Source organism: Sinocyclocheilus anshuiensis, unplaced genomic scaffold, assembly GCF_001515605.1.
Source record: "Sinocyclocheilus anshuiensis isolate Anshui unplaced genomic scaffold, SAMN03320099.WGS_v1.1 scaffold253, whole genome shotgun sequence".
Taxonomy (NCBI): Eukaryota; Metazoa; Chordata; class Actinopteri; order Cypriniformes; family Cyprinidae; genus Sinocyclocheilus; species Sinocyclocheilus anshuiensis.
Genome location: NW_015537969.1, coordinates 2,346,892 through 2,365,944, shown reverse-complemented (window position 1 = coordinate 2,365,944; position 19,053 = coordinate 2,346,892). Strand labels below are relative to the sequence as shown.

At 36.2% G+C, this 19,053-nt stretch overlaps 1 protein-coding gene and 1 long non-coding RNA gene across 4 annotated transcripts in view; both read right to left on the bottom strand.

Moving 5' to 3' along the window:
- Positions 1 to 19,053, bottom strand: part of LOC107670015 (uncharacterized) — a 718,471-nt gene that overhangs the window by 477,958 nt on the left and 221,460 nt on the right. The gene's annotated exons all lie outside the window — the stretch shown is intronic.
- LOC107669951 (adhesion G protein-coupled receptor B2-like) overlaps positions 1 to 19,053 on the bottom strand; it is a 303,770-nt gene that overhangs the window by 91,676 nt on the left and 193,041 nt on the right. For all 3 annotated transcript variants that reach the window (XM_016462397.1, XM_016462388.1, XM_016462399.1), the window contains exons 13-15: positions 15,660 to 15,735; positions 12,598 to 12,700; positions 9,090 to 9,133 (exon numbers count right to left, since the gene is read on the bottom strand). In XM_016462397.1, the coding sequence (XP_016317883.1) occupies positions 9,090 to 9,133; positions 12,598 to 12,700; positions 15,660 to 15,735 (223 nt within the window). The remainder of the gene's footprint in view (positions 1 to 9,089; positions 9,134 to 12,597; positions 12,701 to 15,659; positions 15,736 to 19,053) is intronic.

Genomic DNA, 19,053 nt, shown 5'->3' with positions numbered 1-19,053 from the left:
TATATATATATATATATATATGTATATATATAGTTTGTTTGTTTGTTTGTTCAATCATGCATTAATTATTTTTATTTAATATTAGCTTTGATAAGACGTTTTTATTGGGCTATGTATTAAATGTATTAACAAATAATAATACTAATTATTATTGTTATTATTATTATTATTATTGTTGTTGTTGTTGTTGTTGCTGTTGAAATGATCTTTCTGGTGAATCTGGTTCACTATAGGTAATTCCAATAGCCAAGTAGCAGCACCAGCAATCCAGCATCCCATAATGGGCACCAGTATCCAAAACATAACATGATGGTACTTCACTTTATGTTGCTTCATAGTTTTGGTGACATTACTATATTTCCAAAATGTGTATGATAGAGTAGATATGTCCTAGTGTTGACCATAAGTAAATAATCTAACAACCTCAAAAGTATCTCATGACCCACATTGTTCTCAGCACACTTGCTTTAGTAAACAATGCATGTACTGACAGATGACACCATGGTGTTTTTGAAGTATGGCTGAATGCAAATCTCTGTGTATGTGGGGCATTATGATGGACTCAACTTATTTCTGTGCATTCGCTAACTCTAGACTTCATTGCGGTACATTTCTCATTAAAACAGAGGTAGGGCTTTAGAAGACAGATGGCACGGACATATGGACATTTAAAACATTGAACTGTAAACACGAAGCCACGGCCAGCATAATGTCCTGCAGTTGCCCGAGCAGAGAGAAACATTTTAAAATAAACACGTGTATTGGGCCATTGGGTTGGTGTGGGGTCGATGTGGGGCATGTGCTCACACACACACTCAGTGAGAAGTGAAGTGGATGTTTGTGGAGATAAACCCTGCAAAAAGAATGATTTCTCAACTCAAGCTGTGCAAATGTCTCACGAAGAATCCTTAGATGAACAAATAATTACCTCCCTGTCTTATCATCTGTGGGCTGTGACTTCTTCTTTATTATTTTTTTTCTTGTGTACAGGCTTTTTTTCCCTATTTGGAAGCCTTCCAAATACAGCATAAGCCCACATCTAATGTTGAATGAATGTAAAATGTTCTGTAGAATCATCTAATTTGATAAGAGAAAGATCTTGCAATTCAATCACTAGTCTAGACTATTAGCATCAAGTCTAGTCCGCTTTGCAGGTCATTGTAGCCAAGTAAGATTTCATGTCACCAGGGTTTGATGTATGATAAGTTTATCAAAGCTATGGGGGAAGTTACAGTGCATTTGATTATTTTATGTTTAATGTTAATGTTTATTTAAATGTAGATTCAATTAAAATGCTAATTAGTGCTTAAAGACCCTAAATCTCTCTGTGTGTGAAACCATCTCATTGACTTGACCTGTTTCAGCACCACGGACAGCGACATGCAGTGCTGCAGGGAAATGTGTCTGTGACTGTGTCTGAATATACTGATCCAAGGCTTAGGATGATGACTGTGGAAATGTGCTTCAGTTTAATGCAACTCCTACACAGCAAATTAACTGAAATAACCCTGAACGATGGTGATGTGTCTTGCCTCTTCCTCTTGCAAATGAGGAAACAGAAGGGCAAAGGGGAAGTTCTATATGAGCAATCTATAATCAGCCTCATTTGGATTGAAACTGTGTGATTACCAAGGTGGAAAATAAATAAATAAATATGCATATCACACTGAAATACAAGCATATACACTAATGTGATAAAAAGTTGATAGACTTTTTTTTTCTGTTTTTGAACATAGAATTATCTTACAAATGTCTCTCATGATGACCAAGGCTGCATTTATTTGATCAAAAAGTAAAAATTTTAATTATAGTCAAATATGTGACCCTGGACCACAAAACCAGTCATAAGGGTCAATTTTTTTTAAATTGAGATTTATACATACACTGAATAAATAAGCTTCCCATTGATGTATGATTTGTTAGAATAGGACAATATTTGGCCGAAATACAATTATTTGAAAATCTGGAATCTGAGGGTGCAAAACAATCTAAATATTGAGAATATCGCCTTCAAAGTTTTCCAAATGAAGTCCTTAGCAATGCATATTACTAATCAAAAATTAAGTTTTAATATATTTACGGTAAGAAATTTACAAAATATCTTCATGGAACATGATATTTTCTTAATATCCTAATGATTTTTGGCATAAAAGAAAAATCGTTAATTTTGACCCATACAATGTTTTTTTGGCTATTGCTAAAAATATACCCCAATGACTTAAGACTGGTTTTGTTGTCCAGGGTCACATATTACTACAGTTTAAAATAACTAATTACATTTTTTTATGTAATTTGTTCCTTTGATGGCAAAGCTGAATTTCTAGCAGCCATTACTCTAATCTTCAGTGTCACATAATCCTTCAAAAATAATTGTAATATGCTAATTTGTTGGAAAGTATTCTCTCTCTCTCTCTCTCTCTCTCTCAAAAATGAATAAATAAATAAATACAAATAAAATAAACTACTCACCCCAAACTTTTGAATGATAGTTTTGTCACTGGTTCAACCAATGGTGTGACTTTGGGGGTGAGGCTATCTGTTTGTTTGACTAATGAAAAAGAGTCAAGATAACCGGTTTAAAAACCATCAATACTTTTGCAATTTTGCATAACTGCACAAATAAGCTGTAAGCTAAAACCTAGTGTCCTTAGAATACTAACATAATGAATAAATTATGATTTTAGCATAGCTTCTCCTTTTTTCTGGTCTCTTTCCACATCAGCCTCAGGGATTCAGAGTTCCACACTTTACAAAATGACAGAGGGAAGCTAAGGGATGTGAATAACTGGAGTAAACAAAAGCGCCTTTGTAGGACATATTCTCCTTGCTGCTCTCTGGAGCTGTTTCCAGTTTACCAGGTTACAAACAGATTAAAGAAGCAGACCCTCGTCCCTCAGGAGCCCCTTTAAGCCTCACAGACCCTATACCTCTGCTGCTGCCCACATCCTATAGCCTGAGAAGAGGAAAGAGACAGAAAGAGTAGCAAAGGAGGAGGAATACTAAAAGAGAACAGTGTGCTACACAGAAACACGTACAGAACTGGTGTCTTTTCTCTCATTACCCTGGCACTAAATAGGCGATAAGAAACCACACGAGAGCACTGTCTTTTTTTTTTCTTCTCCATGGAAGCAACGACACAATTGTCTCTTAGACGTCTGTCTAGAATCTGTAATTTCCTTCTGCTTATGCTTGTTTAGCCCCAGAACGCCCCTCTGCAGCCTCAGCAGCACGACCAATTCAAACACAAACAAAAAAAAAAAGAGAGAGAGAGAAAAAGATTATTACTGTATCTTCCAAGTTTTTCACAACCAAAAAGACAGAAAGTTAGTAATTCCCACACACTATAAGAAACTGAGAGGAAGATGTTAAGTTCTATGACAAACTAGCCTCACCAGCTGCTGGTGTTGAAGAATGAAAGTCGGCCATCAGAGATGTGTCTTCACAGGCCATTGTGCTGTGATCTCCATCGATCTCGCTCTGCCTCCTGCACTCATTTCCTGTGAATTAGAACTTCCCTCTTCACTGCTTTACACAAAGACTGTATCACAGGTCCCATCACTGTATAGTATAGGAGACCAGGGAGCGATTTGTAACAGGGGACATTTCTAACGCTCAAAATGTCTTCAGTCACACTCAAGTTAGAGTGATGACACTTACTCAGCAAATGTGAGTCAGTTGGTAAAGATCAGTGAACTTCTGTCTCTGCTTGATAAAGAAAGAAAAAATGTGTGAATGGCTCACTTTTTTATCCAAAAACCTTGCATATATTGGATAACAAATGTTTTTCTTATGCTGCTTAAAGTTAACATGAATGGCAGATGGTAACACTGTTGATTATTGCTACTGCTTTTTTGAAAATAAATGAATGCTTTTTCTAGCAGGGATGCATTAAACCGTCAAAAGTGAGGACAAACTCTTTTACAAAAAAAATAATAAAATAAAATAAAATAAAATCTCTGTTCTAAAAGTCTATTTCAAATCTGTTATTTTAAACTACTCATAAAATCAGCATATTGAAATGCTAAAAATTAAGCTTTACCATCACAGAAACACATACACACACACACACACACACATATATATATATATATATACATATACATATACAGCATCTGCTAAATGATTATATGTAAATGTAATGTAAACTGCTCTAATATTAGACATTTAGGACAGCAGTGTGTGTGTGTGTGTGTTTGGAGACACATACTCCTCATCTCATGTGAAGCGCTAAAAGCTTTGTCCTTTTCATGGGGAGCGACCAAAGGCTTCCTACAGCACTGAAAAGGGCACCATAACCTGCTGGCAATTAACAAGCACCACAGCTGATAAAGAGAGAGACAGAGAGAGAAAGAGGGACTGGACGAAAGACAGAGAGAGAAAGAACAACAAAGAGGAACAGTGATAGAGAAGGAGAGAGGACCAGGCTGATTCAACAGATGAAAAAAGACAGGGAAAAGGGCGAATAAAGGCAAAATCACCACAGAGTGAAGAAGAGAACTTCAAGGCCACAGGGAAGAGAAATGGAGGAAAGGAGAGTTGAGGGAGGGAGATCAGCGGGATGTAAGGCAGCTGGAAGGAAAGGTGGCATTAAGATGAAAGAAAGCATGCAGAGACCAGTTGCACTTCAAACGAAGGTCAGGAAGCAAAACACAGCAATGTACGGAGAGGAGAGAAAGAGTAAGAAGGGTAATTAAGAGAGAGAGAGAAACAGAATGTGGACAGTGAAAGACAACTGAGAGAGGAAGAACTTGTGTGAATATGTGTTTGAGTTTGTTAACATTATATTACACATCTCTCTGGAATCTCTGGATTCTGACTGGTCAATAGTAACATTCTGCCATCAAATATCTTGTGCAGTGACCTGTAAACTTTACATTTGACCATTGTCCATGGCAACCAAATTCCTACACCGTGTTAGTTTGATGTCTCTCATGGCTTTCCACGGTGTCTTTCTTCTCAAACAATACAGTAGTTTTAACTTTGGTATTTTAGCTACGTTTATTTACATGTTTGGACTGGAGCATGTTAAGTAAAAAGTGGGATAAAGTACATTCACGTTGCTCATTATCACAAATTAAACCCCTTCAAGATTGCATGTGGTTATCTCCACATGCAAATTAAACCCCTTCAGGAAGGCACAAGAGCTCATTACCCTGCCTGTGATGATGTATATTATTTACTTTTATGTCCAATAAGAAAATTACTATGTTAGAAAATAACAATGTCATCAATTTAGGAAAATAAAAGTAGAATTCCCTACCAGTATTCTTTCCTTTTATGCCATTTAAGTACTAGAAAATTAAAATTTAGTAATTTTAGGAACAATAAATCAAAATCAGAGATTTTAGAAAATTTAAATTTAAATTCTGCCATCTAATGAAAAACTTATTTAAAAAAAATATATATAAATTACATTATAAAAATATTTTATTAATATACTATTGAACACTATTGTTCAAATGGTTTTAAGAAATTAATATTTTTATTCAGCAAGGACATATTAAATTGATTAAAACTGACAGTAAAGACTTTTATATCAGTTACAAAATTAATAACTTTTTCAAATATATTCTGTTCTTTTGAACTTTCTATTATCAAAGAACCCTGAAAAAAAGTATAATCTTTGCCACAAAAATATTAAGCAGCACAACTGTTTTCAACATTCATATCAAAGAAGGAATGTTTCTTCAACACCAAATCAACATACAGTATTAATAATGATTCTGCAGGATCATGGGACACTGAAGACTGGAGTAATGGCTGCTGAAAATTCAGCTTGGTCTCAAAGAATTAAATTACCTTTTAAAAATATATTTAAATATAAAACAGCTATTATAAATTGTAATAGTATTTCACAATAATACTGTTTTTACTGTATTTTTAATCAAATAAATGCAGCCTCAATGAGCATAAGTCTTGAAATCTTTCCAACCCCAAATATATCTATACTCTCGAAAAGCCCATATAATCTGTTCCCACTTTCTTATAACTGCTTAGAGGTGTCAGTCAACCAGGCAGAGCTAATAAATATGACAAACCATGTTTGCCCCTCTAGGCAAATGAGCAAAGTCCATTTCTGAACAACATCAATACCCATAAGCCCATGTAACATCAACACGCTCTGTTCACAAACATCAGCAGCACATGTCCTAACTGCATGCAATTTGATCCTCTACATGCAAACAAATTCCACACAGCTTCACTCAAAACAAATTAACTGGTAACAAATACAGCGCAGACTGATTCCGATAGCCCCCTGCATCCATTCACACATGCCACAGCTGCACGACCGCACTTCTGTGAAAACATTACTCAGCCACTGTGCACACATTCATATAGTACATCCATTACGTTATCATAATCAAAAGCAATTTGTTGTTTAGCGCCATGCTTTTTTTGCCAGCAGTGATTAAAATGGCCCCATGGAGGTTTAGATTTGGTTGGAGGGATTAAATTTGATTTAATATGATTGTACAAGAGTAAAGCCCAGGCAGTTGTGAGCTTTGAAAAAAAGAAAATAAAACATTAAAAAGGAAACTCTGGTAAGGTCATTCTGTACATAAAAGAGAATTTATGATTATAAGCCACGCACAGTGCAAAGTTCATGCAGACTTGGGATTTTTCCCCTCTCTGTAAGTTTCTCCAAGCTCTCAAGAGTTGTTTTTGAAGACTTTGCCCTCAAAAAAACTTTTGTGAATGAATAAATGTAATAATAAAAACTGGATAGAGAGTCACCAGGACATGTCCAAACTAAGATTTTACTTTGAAACTGTTTTAAAGTTTTACAAATATCTGGAATCACTCACTGGGAATATCTTTTTTCCTCATGCTGTTTGGGGTCTCAGAGACCCCAGGACCATTTTTACAGCTTAAAAAAAATATACTTAACATTGTCAGTTTCTTTCAGGATGATACTTTTTGACTTTTCATAATCTTACACAAACTGATTATAGACTATCTTTTACATATTAAGACTCTAAAACACACACACACACACACACACACACGTATATAACGGATACACAGGTTTTTAATGCATGTCTACTTAAGGTAAAACAGATGGCACTACTATTACATAGTCATAACTGGATTTCATTATGCCAAATAAACTTGAAGTTAAAAAAAGAAGGTAAAATAATTTTGAAATTCATATTATTATTTTTGCGCATATCTCTATTCTCTGGGACCCCGGACATAAAACCCGTAGAGACAATCTCAACAGAACACGAGGGGTAAAGTGCATGTAAAGACATGCAAATATTAAGAACAATTCTCTGCTGACACACTTCAGCTAATCGTGGAAATTGAACCTGCGTCAGAGAGCGATGGCTGCTTTGAATAAATGAATTCACTGAAAAAAGCAGACTGCACAATTTTCACTTGATTATGCACAGGCAAAGTGCAATAACTACAGTGAGCTGGAAGCAATTAGAAATCATTCTATTGTGGTACAGGAGACAACAATAAAAGAGGAGGCGAGAGAAAGATGATCGTAATCTTAAAAAGTCTGATGCTGGGAATTGTTTAAATGAACAGATAATTGCATGTGGAAAAAAAGCAGCGCCAACACAAACAGATCTGTATTGAAAGACAAAAAAACACACCTATGAAGTCCAAAGCCTGTAATTTTCTCTTCTATGCAGTACAGTATCAATCTCCCCTTTCAAGCGTCTGATAATGAATAAAGGGCAATGAATCCACCGGATGGGCTTTAAGAGTGATTTTGCCATGTTTGGGTTTATAATAACGATAAAAATCTTTATATCTCACCGCTTTTTAATCACACTAGCGCATTCATCTCGGAATGATTTGGAATGTAGTTTGGTGGGAGAGGTAATCAGGTTTTGCGGTAATTGACTTTGCGGCCTGCAGATAGAAGGGTTTTTCTGCTTCAGTAATTACTGCCAGCTACTCTCCTGTCTAGTCAGGTCTGCCTGTTGCTGTGCCGACCACCTCCCGGTGCGTATTAATGATGCGTGAGGTGTGCTGTGCCAGTGGGGAGTTACACAAAAGGAAATACTGGCGCAGCCGAGCGCGCAGGACACACGAGATTCTAGCATTTCCACAGGTGCTTCATGCACAGCTGCCATGAAAATCAACAAAGTCTGCAGCGTAGACAGCTTCATTGATTAAAAAACGCAACGTTTTAGCTTTGTTGTGCTGTGTCGCTCACTTTCAAGGTGTCTAGTTGGTGACCAAGGTCAAACTTCGCAAGCAGTCTCTTTCACTCATTGTCAGTGAATGACTGTAACTCGCTGTCAGTGTGAATGTATCTTCAGTGTAGACGTGTCTCTTTTTGTCCTTTTCTCTCTCACTTTATTTGTGATGCTTCAAAAACTCTTTTGTATCGCTCTTCCCTGATATAAACAGACTCGGAGCGCAGATGTTTTCCGACGCAAATACAAACAGAGCGTGAACTAGAATACATGCGGCACTCTCAAAGCTCCTAAATAAACAGGCACAAAGACGCAACCAAAGCATATCAACAGACAGGATTACGTCATCAAGATGCAGTCAAAATAAGAAAAAACACTTTTGTTTGACTTTTTTTTTGTACATCTAGGCTGAGAGATGCTTATTACGAGCTCTGCCAGTAGGGGAGTAGTATTGAGAACCTGAAAGCACAATTAACTGTAGACTGTGTTCACTTTATAGGGAACTACTACAGAGTGAACAGGACACAGCATGTAATTTCATAACCAGAGATCCCTCAGGAACAGCAACATTGTTTAGATTTTTGAAGACAATGTGGTAATAAAGCTCCTGCCATGACGGCTGACAGGTTTTTGGATGGGATCGATTCACAAGACAATCAGATCATGAGATTGAAGGCATTGTGTTTTGAAAACTGGGAATTGGGTGTCAAATTCTCACTTTAACGCATGAGGTGAGATGAATGATGCAAATTTCAGCTCACTAATTCAATTAATGTAGTGTCAAAGACTTCATCACATGAACTTCTGATTATTAATGAGTCTGCAAATACAAACACTGATGTCAAAATGCTCTCAACTGGGTTGAATAAATATAAAATGAGATCTGAAATATGTCGTGAGTGTGTGTGTGTCGGATGCAGATTTGTGACTTACGGGTTTCCGTAGTCCCAGACAACACACTGAGGATCCGTTGTGCCCTGAGAGGAGAAAGAAAAACAGAAAAAGTTAGGAATGACTCCAAAACAATACAAAACAAATAGTGTTGCATCGCAGAACAGCAGAAAGGAATAATATACTGTATGCATTTGTGTCTGTATGAAGGGAGATGAAGTGTGTGGGAGAACATATGTGAATTTTATCGATTTATTTAACAACATAATCAAACCAGGTGGCATCTGCAAACACACAACGCTGGGCATTTATTTGAAACATATGTTTTATAGGCTGAAATATCTTTTTGTGAAATGTTTAGCTTCAGAAAAGTGTGTACCACATTTCTGCCACTTGGTTAAATAATGTCTTAACTAATAAAAATCCATTCATATTGACCAAGGCTCCCTGGTAGAAGAGATATTGTATCTCAGCGGGACCTTCCTGGTTACATAAGTAAATAAATAAATAAATAAATAATATATTTTTAGTTTGACTAATTTTTCAAATTTTTGGGGGCGCCAATTTATGTATGTCCTAGATGATACATTTTTCTTACAATTATTCTTAAATTATTAAACATTAAAATAAAACAAGTATTTTTAATTATTAATACAATTAAAAAATATTAGGTTCAACATTAATTATAAATGTTTAATGAGTGCCGATGCACAAATATAAAACAGTTATTTTAAATTGTAATAATATTTCACAATATTGAATGGTAACTTGAATGTTAGTGTATATGTACACTATATATACATATACATACACACACACACACACATTTTCCTTTAAATAAAGAAACAGAACATGAAAAAAAAGAAAAGAAAAAAACAGAGAAAAAAAAAACCTTTCTCTTGAGCCCAGCATGTAGACTACTGTAGGTGAATCATAAAAAAAAAAAAAAAGACTAATTCTTGATTCATTGATTTGTGAGAGTCTGCGATGATGCCCTCACTTTATGCCCAGTGTGAGGCTCTAATCAGGGTTCAGTGGTGCATGGCTGAATGAACAGCTCATTATTGATTCATCAACGAAACAACTGCTATAATTGACTAATCTGTTTCAGCTCAAGTTATGCCTATTATGTCTTTTCAGGAGGAGGAATCCCACATGGGATCTTATGACCTGAACAATGATCACCTCTGACCTTCAGGGGTACAACAGACTCCCACTAGGGCTTCCAGAATCAGAGGGCAATTATATCTTGTTATATGGTCTCAGTGAGCTTGCATACTTCCAATGAAGATGGATTCAGCGCGATACAGATGCTATACAGGGTTTTTAAACATTGTATTGCCCCCAAGTGGTTAAACAATGCCACAAACTGGATTGGATCAAATGATTGAAACAAAATTTGACAGTTGACACAGAGTAATAAGTGTTTGAATGACAGCTGGTTGACAGCTGGAAGTCCGCTCCAGTGGCTTTCAGGACAGAATAGCAGTCTGATCAGTCCAGAAACACTCACGCAGATGTTCGATAATTGTGATATGTTTGCTAAGGCCAGTTTTAAGTGTCCAGTATGGACTCATGCCATTCGATTGGCTCGAATGTACTCATCAGCACCACAGACAGATGGCATTGGTACTCTCATTTATAATGAGAACAAATGACCGGAGCCGTTTTGTCATCGCAGGTGATAAACAAAACCAACAAAACATGCAATTGAATACATCATTTCAATTTGAAACTGACAGCCGGACGCGTTTGGACATCAGTGATCAATAACTCGTGTAGACGCCAGTAACCCCGTGTTAAGACTGATGAATGGGGAGGATAGCCGGCCAATGACACAGCTGGAGTGCACTGCCTCCATTTTCCAGCAGCCTCTGGGGGTCAGGATGGCTCAGAGCAGCTGTCCACACAGAGAGGACAAGTCCCAACATACAGCCTCAGATCCCCCCCTCCTCAGTGTCCCAAACATCTGCGGCCGGGGCTCTGCTGGACAATCTGGACACTGACCCCTGCCAAGGTCTTTCGTATGCAGATGGGACTCACCCAGGACCACGGCTGAGCAGGGCACGACCTTGGTACGAGGGGGACGCATGCATAGAAAACATTCATGAATCACGTCCACTCCCGCATTCCCAAAACTCACGCCTCTATGGAGGAGATAGCAGGTAAAGTTTGCCATGACGACTAGGGGAATATCACAATGGCAGTGTTCTCCACGCAGCTGATATCTGCAGTGATGCACAATCCGATCTGCAGGTTTCGCATTTTGCATAAATCCTTGCGGGTGTATTTTTATTACAATCTTTCCCACATAAAATATTGAGAGCCTTTATGTGCAGTACTTTATGTCCTGTGTATTTAGGGATTGTTAAAGATGTTCTATTCATAACAGAGGATTATTAATAGAGGGTCATTTTAACAGAACTGTATTTTGTGCCTGATTATGGTGTTCAAACAGACTTACTGTACTAAAAGTCTGTGCTCACTGCATCTGAGGCAATTTGTCAGCATGAGTGAATGTGCATCGGTTATAGGCCATAACTAGCAGTACAGTTAGAACCAAAAGGGGAAATATAAGAATATATAAGAAGGCAGAAATTATATGATATGAAAATTCGTTAACACTTTAGTATAGGGACCAATTCTCACTAGATGCTTATCAGCATGCCTATTATTAACATATTGGCTGTTTATTAGCACATATTCTGCATGAGCATATTCTACATCCCTAATCCTACCCAATACCTAAACTTAACAACTACCTTAATAACTATTAATAAGCAGCAAATTAGGAGTTTATTGAGGCAAAGGTCATAGTTAATGGTTTGTTAATAGTGAAAATTGGACCTTAAAATAAAGTGTGATGAAAATTCTGAAAATATATGAAAATATTCCTCTACTCCGCATATATACACTAACATTTATAAGTTCATGGGGTCTGTAAGATTTTTTAAACAAAATAAACACCTATATTCGGCAAGGATGTATTAAATTGATCAAAAGTGACAGTAAAGACTGCTGTACTTTTAAACTTACAAAAATATTCAGCAGCACAACTGTTTTCAATATTGATGAGGATTTATTTATGAGAATATTTATGCTATTTATGAGAGTTTTTAAGCATCAAATAATTTTAGAATGATTTCTGAAGGATCACGTGACACTGAAGACTGGAGTAATGGCTGCTTAAAATTCAGCTTTGCCATCACATGAATAAATTACATTTTAAAACATATTAAAATAGGAAACCTATATTTATTAATATTGTATTAATATTTCACAATATTACTCTTTTTACTGCATTTTAATCAAATAAATGCAGCCTTGCTGAGCAGAAGAGACATTCAACAACAACAACAACAACAACAGTTTACCAACCCTAACTTTTGAATGGTAGTGTATAAGAAAATAAAAGTGCTTCAACTAGTCACCCAAGTGATTTAGTTAAGAAACGGTACATCAAAATATACTGTGATGTAATATGCATATTTTGTTGATGCATTTAATATTAAAGCCTGTTAAAATATAAATAAAAGTATAAAGTACTTACATTGAGCAAAGGGGCGAGTTCCACTGATACCAAGGGCTCGGTGGGCTTGGGTAAAGGACGTACCGTCACAGTCAGAATCTTCGAGATGATCACGAATGGATCTCTGTCAGGAAGGAACATAGAGAGCGTTAGATCCAAAACTGACTACATTTCACATCTACCAATAGTATCAAGGCTGGGCAACATTCAGAATTTAAGAACTGGCTCCCTTCAAGATTGAATTGGCCACAGCCCACAGAACGTTCAATTGGAAACGGCAAATTCAAAATGGCAATTCAAATAAATTCAACACAGTCACACAACAGAATGTTTATTAGTTGACAAATTGTCACAAAACAATTAGTTCATTTGAAATTATAACAAATTCTACATATTTATTCCCAGACACGTTTTTTTTTTCAACTGATTACACATATCTCTCTAAACGAGGTTCAATATTGCCAAAATCATTTACATAAAAACATTTTAATTTTTGTTATTTTTTTTTATTAAATTTGTTGTTGATTATTTAAATAAAATAGACATAAATTAAATACAAATCTCTATTGGCGGCATTTCAAATACTGGTTAGAATTATAATGTATACTTACAGCAGTGAATTTCTTTGAATTTCACTGCATTTTAATTGTACTTCCTTAAATTCGGAATACAGTTCCGCACACTGTATGCTGCCTCAATTGAAATTTGATTCAATTGAATTATAAATTGCACACAACCCTGGCAGGTAATCCATGACAGAGCATTAGCAACATGTATATAAACCGTGCGGTATTAAAGAGACAGCTGGCACAATGTAATTAACATCAAAATAAATTTACAAGATCAAGTATATTGTTTGCACGTTTATTTACATTAAAGGCAAAATAAATGAAATAATAAGAGCACATGTATAGATCTGGAACTTCCTTAAGTCTGTCTAAATATCATGTAGTAATTGCAATGTCTTCTGGTCCATATCCTTTCCTTAGGAAGGTGTGCTAAATACTGATTAATGTAACAAAAATACTATACATATTTATATATTTTGCTATTGCTTTGTGGAGTGACACTTTCATAAACGTTTCTATACTCCTCCACTCTTGCGTCATTCAGAACAGGGTGTTCAACGCACCACCGTTTCCATTTAAAAAACGTTTTGCACCGTTTTTGTCGGGGCTGAACGCAGCCCAGGTGTTCCCCGTTTAGTTTGTATTGTTCCCAGGTGTGTCCCATTAGTTTCTGGTCATTTAAACTCTGTGTTTCCCAGTGTTTGGCGTCTGCTGTTAAATGTCAGTTTGTTTGCTTGATGTCTCCAGTGTTCCCTGTGATCCCCAGCGTGCCTTCATTAAAACCTGTTGATTTGCATTACTCCTCGTCTCCTCGCTCCTTCGTTCCCGTGCTCCTTGAGTGAACCATGACAGCGTTACGGAGAGAGATAAAACTTGTGGGAGTTGGGTCACAGGGAGTTACATTCTGTCAAAAACAAATCGGGCAGGTTAGCTCCCCCTGGGGCAGCGAGAGCAAGGATGTGTGCTCTGCGCAGAAAATTAATGAGACACAACGCAAAAGCGGACCAAAAACAAACAAATAGCATTGATCCCATACATATTCAACGAGCTCCGTCACAATCAACCACACTGAGGAGCAATGACCTGGATACCCGCACCTCTAACACGGCTCACAATAGAAAGAGACAGAAGCAAACACAAGCAGCGGTTGTCGGCACGCTCTTGTGTTCCTCGTCAGGGTTGAGGGCTTTGACATGCTCAGTGAGTTTGGACAGTGAACTACAGACCCCAGCAGGGCTTGAGCAGGAGAAGAGACGTCTCTACATGCCCCCCAGTGTCAGCTGCACGAATCAGCCTAATTACGCTTATCTCCTTTCTCTCAATACAGACAGGCTCTCAGTAGTGGCTACACTGAGGGCAAAGGCAACACAGTTACATGAAATATCTAAAAATGTAGCCTCGCGCTTGCCCCAACTGTGCATGGCGTGATTATTTTCCGTAAGTAATCTTTATGTCCACACTCAAAGCGCAAATGATGCGTGACATTATGAATATGAACAAAATGTATGTAAAAACTGTCCCTGTAAAACCTGAGCTACTATATGAGATTTAAGAGACTTAAGATAGTGAAGTATCTTATTATAATTTTCTCAGTGATATTTATTTTTTCATAAAAATATTTTGTTCAAAATATTTTTTAGTCATTTTTTTTTATAACTTGTCACGACAGAAAAAAAAAATGCACATGCACACAGAAAAAATGCATTACATTATAAATAAATAGATAAATTAATAAATTAATGAATGAATAAATAAACAATTAAATAAATAAATATTTATTTTTCTATGACTTAAGTTAAAAAGTTTAATACGTAGGACACAAATGTATGAATTATAAAATAAATATGTGTATGTCACTGGACCACACACTCCAATTTAAATATGAAGAGAAAACTAATCACTTTTTTTTTTTTTTTTTTACTTTTTAGTGTCTGCCTAGATTAATAATGTTCCCCTGTGTCAATCTCTGTGAGAACAGCTAAGTCAGTTTGATAAGGCTTAGGCTGTATAACATGGCTAATTTGAGGTTTTAAGAGCCACATCCCTGGGCACAACATCAGAATATCCATGGCATGGATCACATGATTAACAGGTGGAGAAGGAATAGGAGGTATTCTAGGAATAGACAGCACTGTATGTCCATTTTTAGGCTGCTGTTGTAAAACTAGAGCAGAAGACGGTGTGGCAGCACAATGAGCCTACAAAGGGTGGCAAACTTTACCGGATTAACCACGGTTAATCCTGTACGAAGTAGTATGAACTGTTGACCTCCCATCAGAATATAAAGGCTACGGTCAAGACCTCCAAATAAGCATCTTAGTCATATAAGCTCATTTCTAGACAGATTAAAACAGGCTTAATGATTGTTCCATTTTCATTCTTTGGATCAGTTTCAATTTTGATAATTGTCCATTGTCTCTGCCAGCTGGTGTCAATCATATGCAGAGAAACAGAATAAGTGTCCTTGAAAGGTGTGGCCTTGTGCGTTCACACACACTCAAACACTGGACTTACTTTGGTGGGGGCATTATGAGGCCGAGTGTGCGGTACAGGATGGCTCCGATGACGAAATACGGTGTGTCGTCTGATTCTACGGGACAGAAAGGGTTAAAGTGTCAACATAATACATGAAACGTCCTGAATTTCCCAGATCAAAACTCCAAATGAATCGAATAATTCAATTCAATTAATAAATAAAAAGTAAGTAAATAAATTACATTAAACTTAAGTAAAAACTTTCTAATGAGGAATTATTAATTAAAAGTTACAAAATTAATTCAGTAATTAAGTATTTCATTTAATATTTATATTTAATTTAATTTTAGCTTTTTAGCTTTTGCTTTTTACATAAATTAATACATACGAAATAAAATTGAACATTGACCTATATGCTTAAAATCAAATATGAAGGGAAAACACATCACATCACATGATCATAATATGCAGCTCAAAAAACAAAAAGCAGAAAATAAAATGTAAAATTTAATATATAACATTTTCATTTAAGTTTAAGTGTTTAATCTAATACACACACACACACACACACACACTCACTCACTCACTCACTCACTCACACACACACACACACACGCACACACACACACGCGCACACACACACGCACGCACACACACGCACGCACACACACGCACGCAACACACACACACACACACACAATTTGTACATTAATACACAGGACAAAAAAAAACTGAGCATCATGTCACTGATCCACATACTCTACTTACTCATACTCATACTTCAAATACGAAGGAAAAAAACACATCTCAACAATTTTATGATCATAATATGCAGCTTCAGTTGAAGGAACCAAAAACACAAAGCACAATATAAAGGAAGGGTATTTAAGAAAACTCTTAGTGAGAGTCAGTACAAAGCCTGACATTTAAAAGACACAGAAAGGAGGGGATTCATAGAGATATGACCACCAATTGTGTTCCCAGGCCAACTGTCCACTCCTCCCCACTGGCTCCATAGCCCTGTTTCAGCAGCACACATCTCCGTGCTTTTCATATCATTTGTTTTGTTCTCTCCTCTGCACGAGTGCCTCGCCTCCACATGAACCTCATCATCTGTTCTTTTCTGAAACACTATTTATCAAGGACCTCTTTCTTCTCCATCCCTCCTCAGTCTCATCCAATTCTTCTTCTCCTCGAAACGATATGGGCCTCCAGAGAGACTCGTCCCTGAGTAAATCCCATCATATTTCACTTATGGAGGACATGCTTCGGACACAAAGTGAAAGTGATACAGTAATTGGTGATGTAACAGGCCTAAAGTCCACATTTCATTGCTCTGTTGTTCTCATGCGGCACTGAAAGTCCTCACAGCTATTCAAAGTTCATACAGAGATGGAAAATGAGCATTTAGCCCTGTTCTAAGGCACTTCAGAGGCTCTGATTTTACTGAAAAATTTCACGAAGAGAAACTCGGCCAAGCATGGCTGAATCACTGCTGCAATTTCCACTGACATTATGAAAGTTTAGGTTTAATAATTTAGCTTAAATATAGAGCTTGTTAAAATCACTGAACACAATATGCATACTCTCTGATGCAAAAGAATACACTTGTCACCAAGTACGAGTGAATAACGTGATCTCATTAGCATATACATGTACCTCTCCAAAGTTGTTTATGGTTTAGAACCTTAGAACATTTATTAAATATGTTTAACAGTTTTTTAAAATACTGTATTTAACATGACAATGCATATTTATTGTGAAAATAAATGTTCATATCTATATAAATTTGAAAACGTTTTGTTCTATTATAGATTTTTATATAATTTGGATTTTTTTTTTAATTTTCTGTTTTATTTTCATTTTAAATTAGGTTTTAGTTATTGTTATGTGTTGTCATATTTTATTTATTCATGTTTTATCTTTTTATCTATTTTATTAGTTTTAATAATTTTAATACTTCAACTTAAAAAAAAATGTTATTTTTTGTTATAGATTTTTGACACGAGAGTTATAGTTTCTATAGTTATATAGTCTATAGTATATAATTTCATCTAATATTTGTCATTTTTCAGCTTTATTTCAAATAGCAAACCTTTGCTTTTTTAAATTTTATTTTATTTTATTTTATTTTTTGTTAATAACACCAGCACTGATGCTTACACATTTAACATCAATAGTGGGCAGAAATTATGCTAGCTACCATAGACACATATAATACATACACACAGTATTAAAAAACAAAAAAACTTATTATTACCTAATGATATCTTAATAATTTGTTTTGTCTTTAGCACAGTGAAGAAAAAAAAACAAAACAAACTTTGTGTCATTGAAAGATCCCCTCAGACAGACACATTAAGTTTAATGGCAGTTCTATTTTGGACCATCATGCGCTAAAAATAACTAAAATCATAATTCAGTGCCCAGAATCTCGAAAGACCAACAAAACAGACTCTTTTAGCTCAGTTTTCTGTCAAAGGAGGAATAAAGGGAGGCGTGCATCGTCCCTTCACTGAGAACATGGATGTCACAGGACAAATGCCGTGACTCATCCAGCAATACTGCAGTTCTCATCAAATCAAATGCCAATCAGCTCCACAGCGCTTCTGACTGCATGTTAAACTATGAGTTAATGGATGACAATCACACAACAAGCCCTGTTGGTCTGGTCTGAATGGAGCCTGACTTCTATCTTGCCTCTATTCTCTGAGCTATCATAGGGAAATAAATACTATGGAAGTCAATGGGGACCATCAGCTGTTTGATTAGCAACATTCTTCAAAATATCTTCGTTTATGTTCAACATAAGAAAGAAACATATACAGGTTTGAAACAACATGTGGGTGAATAAATAATGACAACATTTCTATCCCTTTAAGCTTCTCAACTTTTAAAAGAAAGGTTCCCATTTCCCATATCTTTTGTTGTTGACATTAAAGTTTCCCAAATTAAATCTCCTGGCACAAGTTCTGTCTGTCATACTGTAGAAGATTTGCATAGATGGACAGACCGTGTGACTGTGACATGCTTTTATCCTACAAACTCACTAACAAAACTACACAAGGTAAATGAAAATATAATCCAGACTACATAAATATGGGTGCAATCAATAAGGAAATAGTCTGTGCTAACCACAATGCATTCTGTGCAGTGAATAGTTGGCTGCCAAGAGCATGAAATCATCAAAACTCAATTTAACAATTCAAACAATTTTGAAACTGTATTTGGTCGCTGCTAGACATCCAATGTAAAGTCTGTTGAGCATCACTGATTTAGGTGACTCATTCCTGCATTTTAATGTGGATGCAATGCTCAGAACTTGGCAGTGCGTACATGTTCTAGGAGGGATGGCAAAAAGACAGGAAAAAGATGTTTAAAACCCTTAAATGTGACAGAGAAGAGAGTCATATAACATGCTAGGACGCCAGAG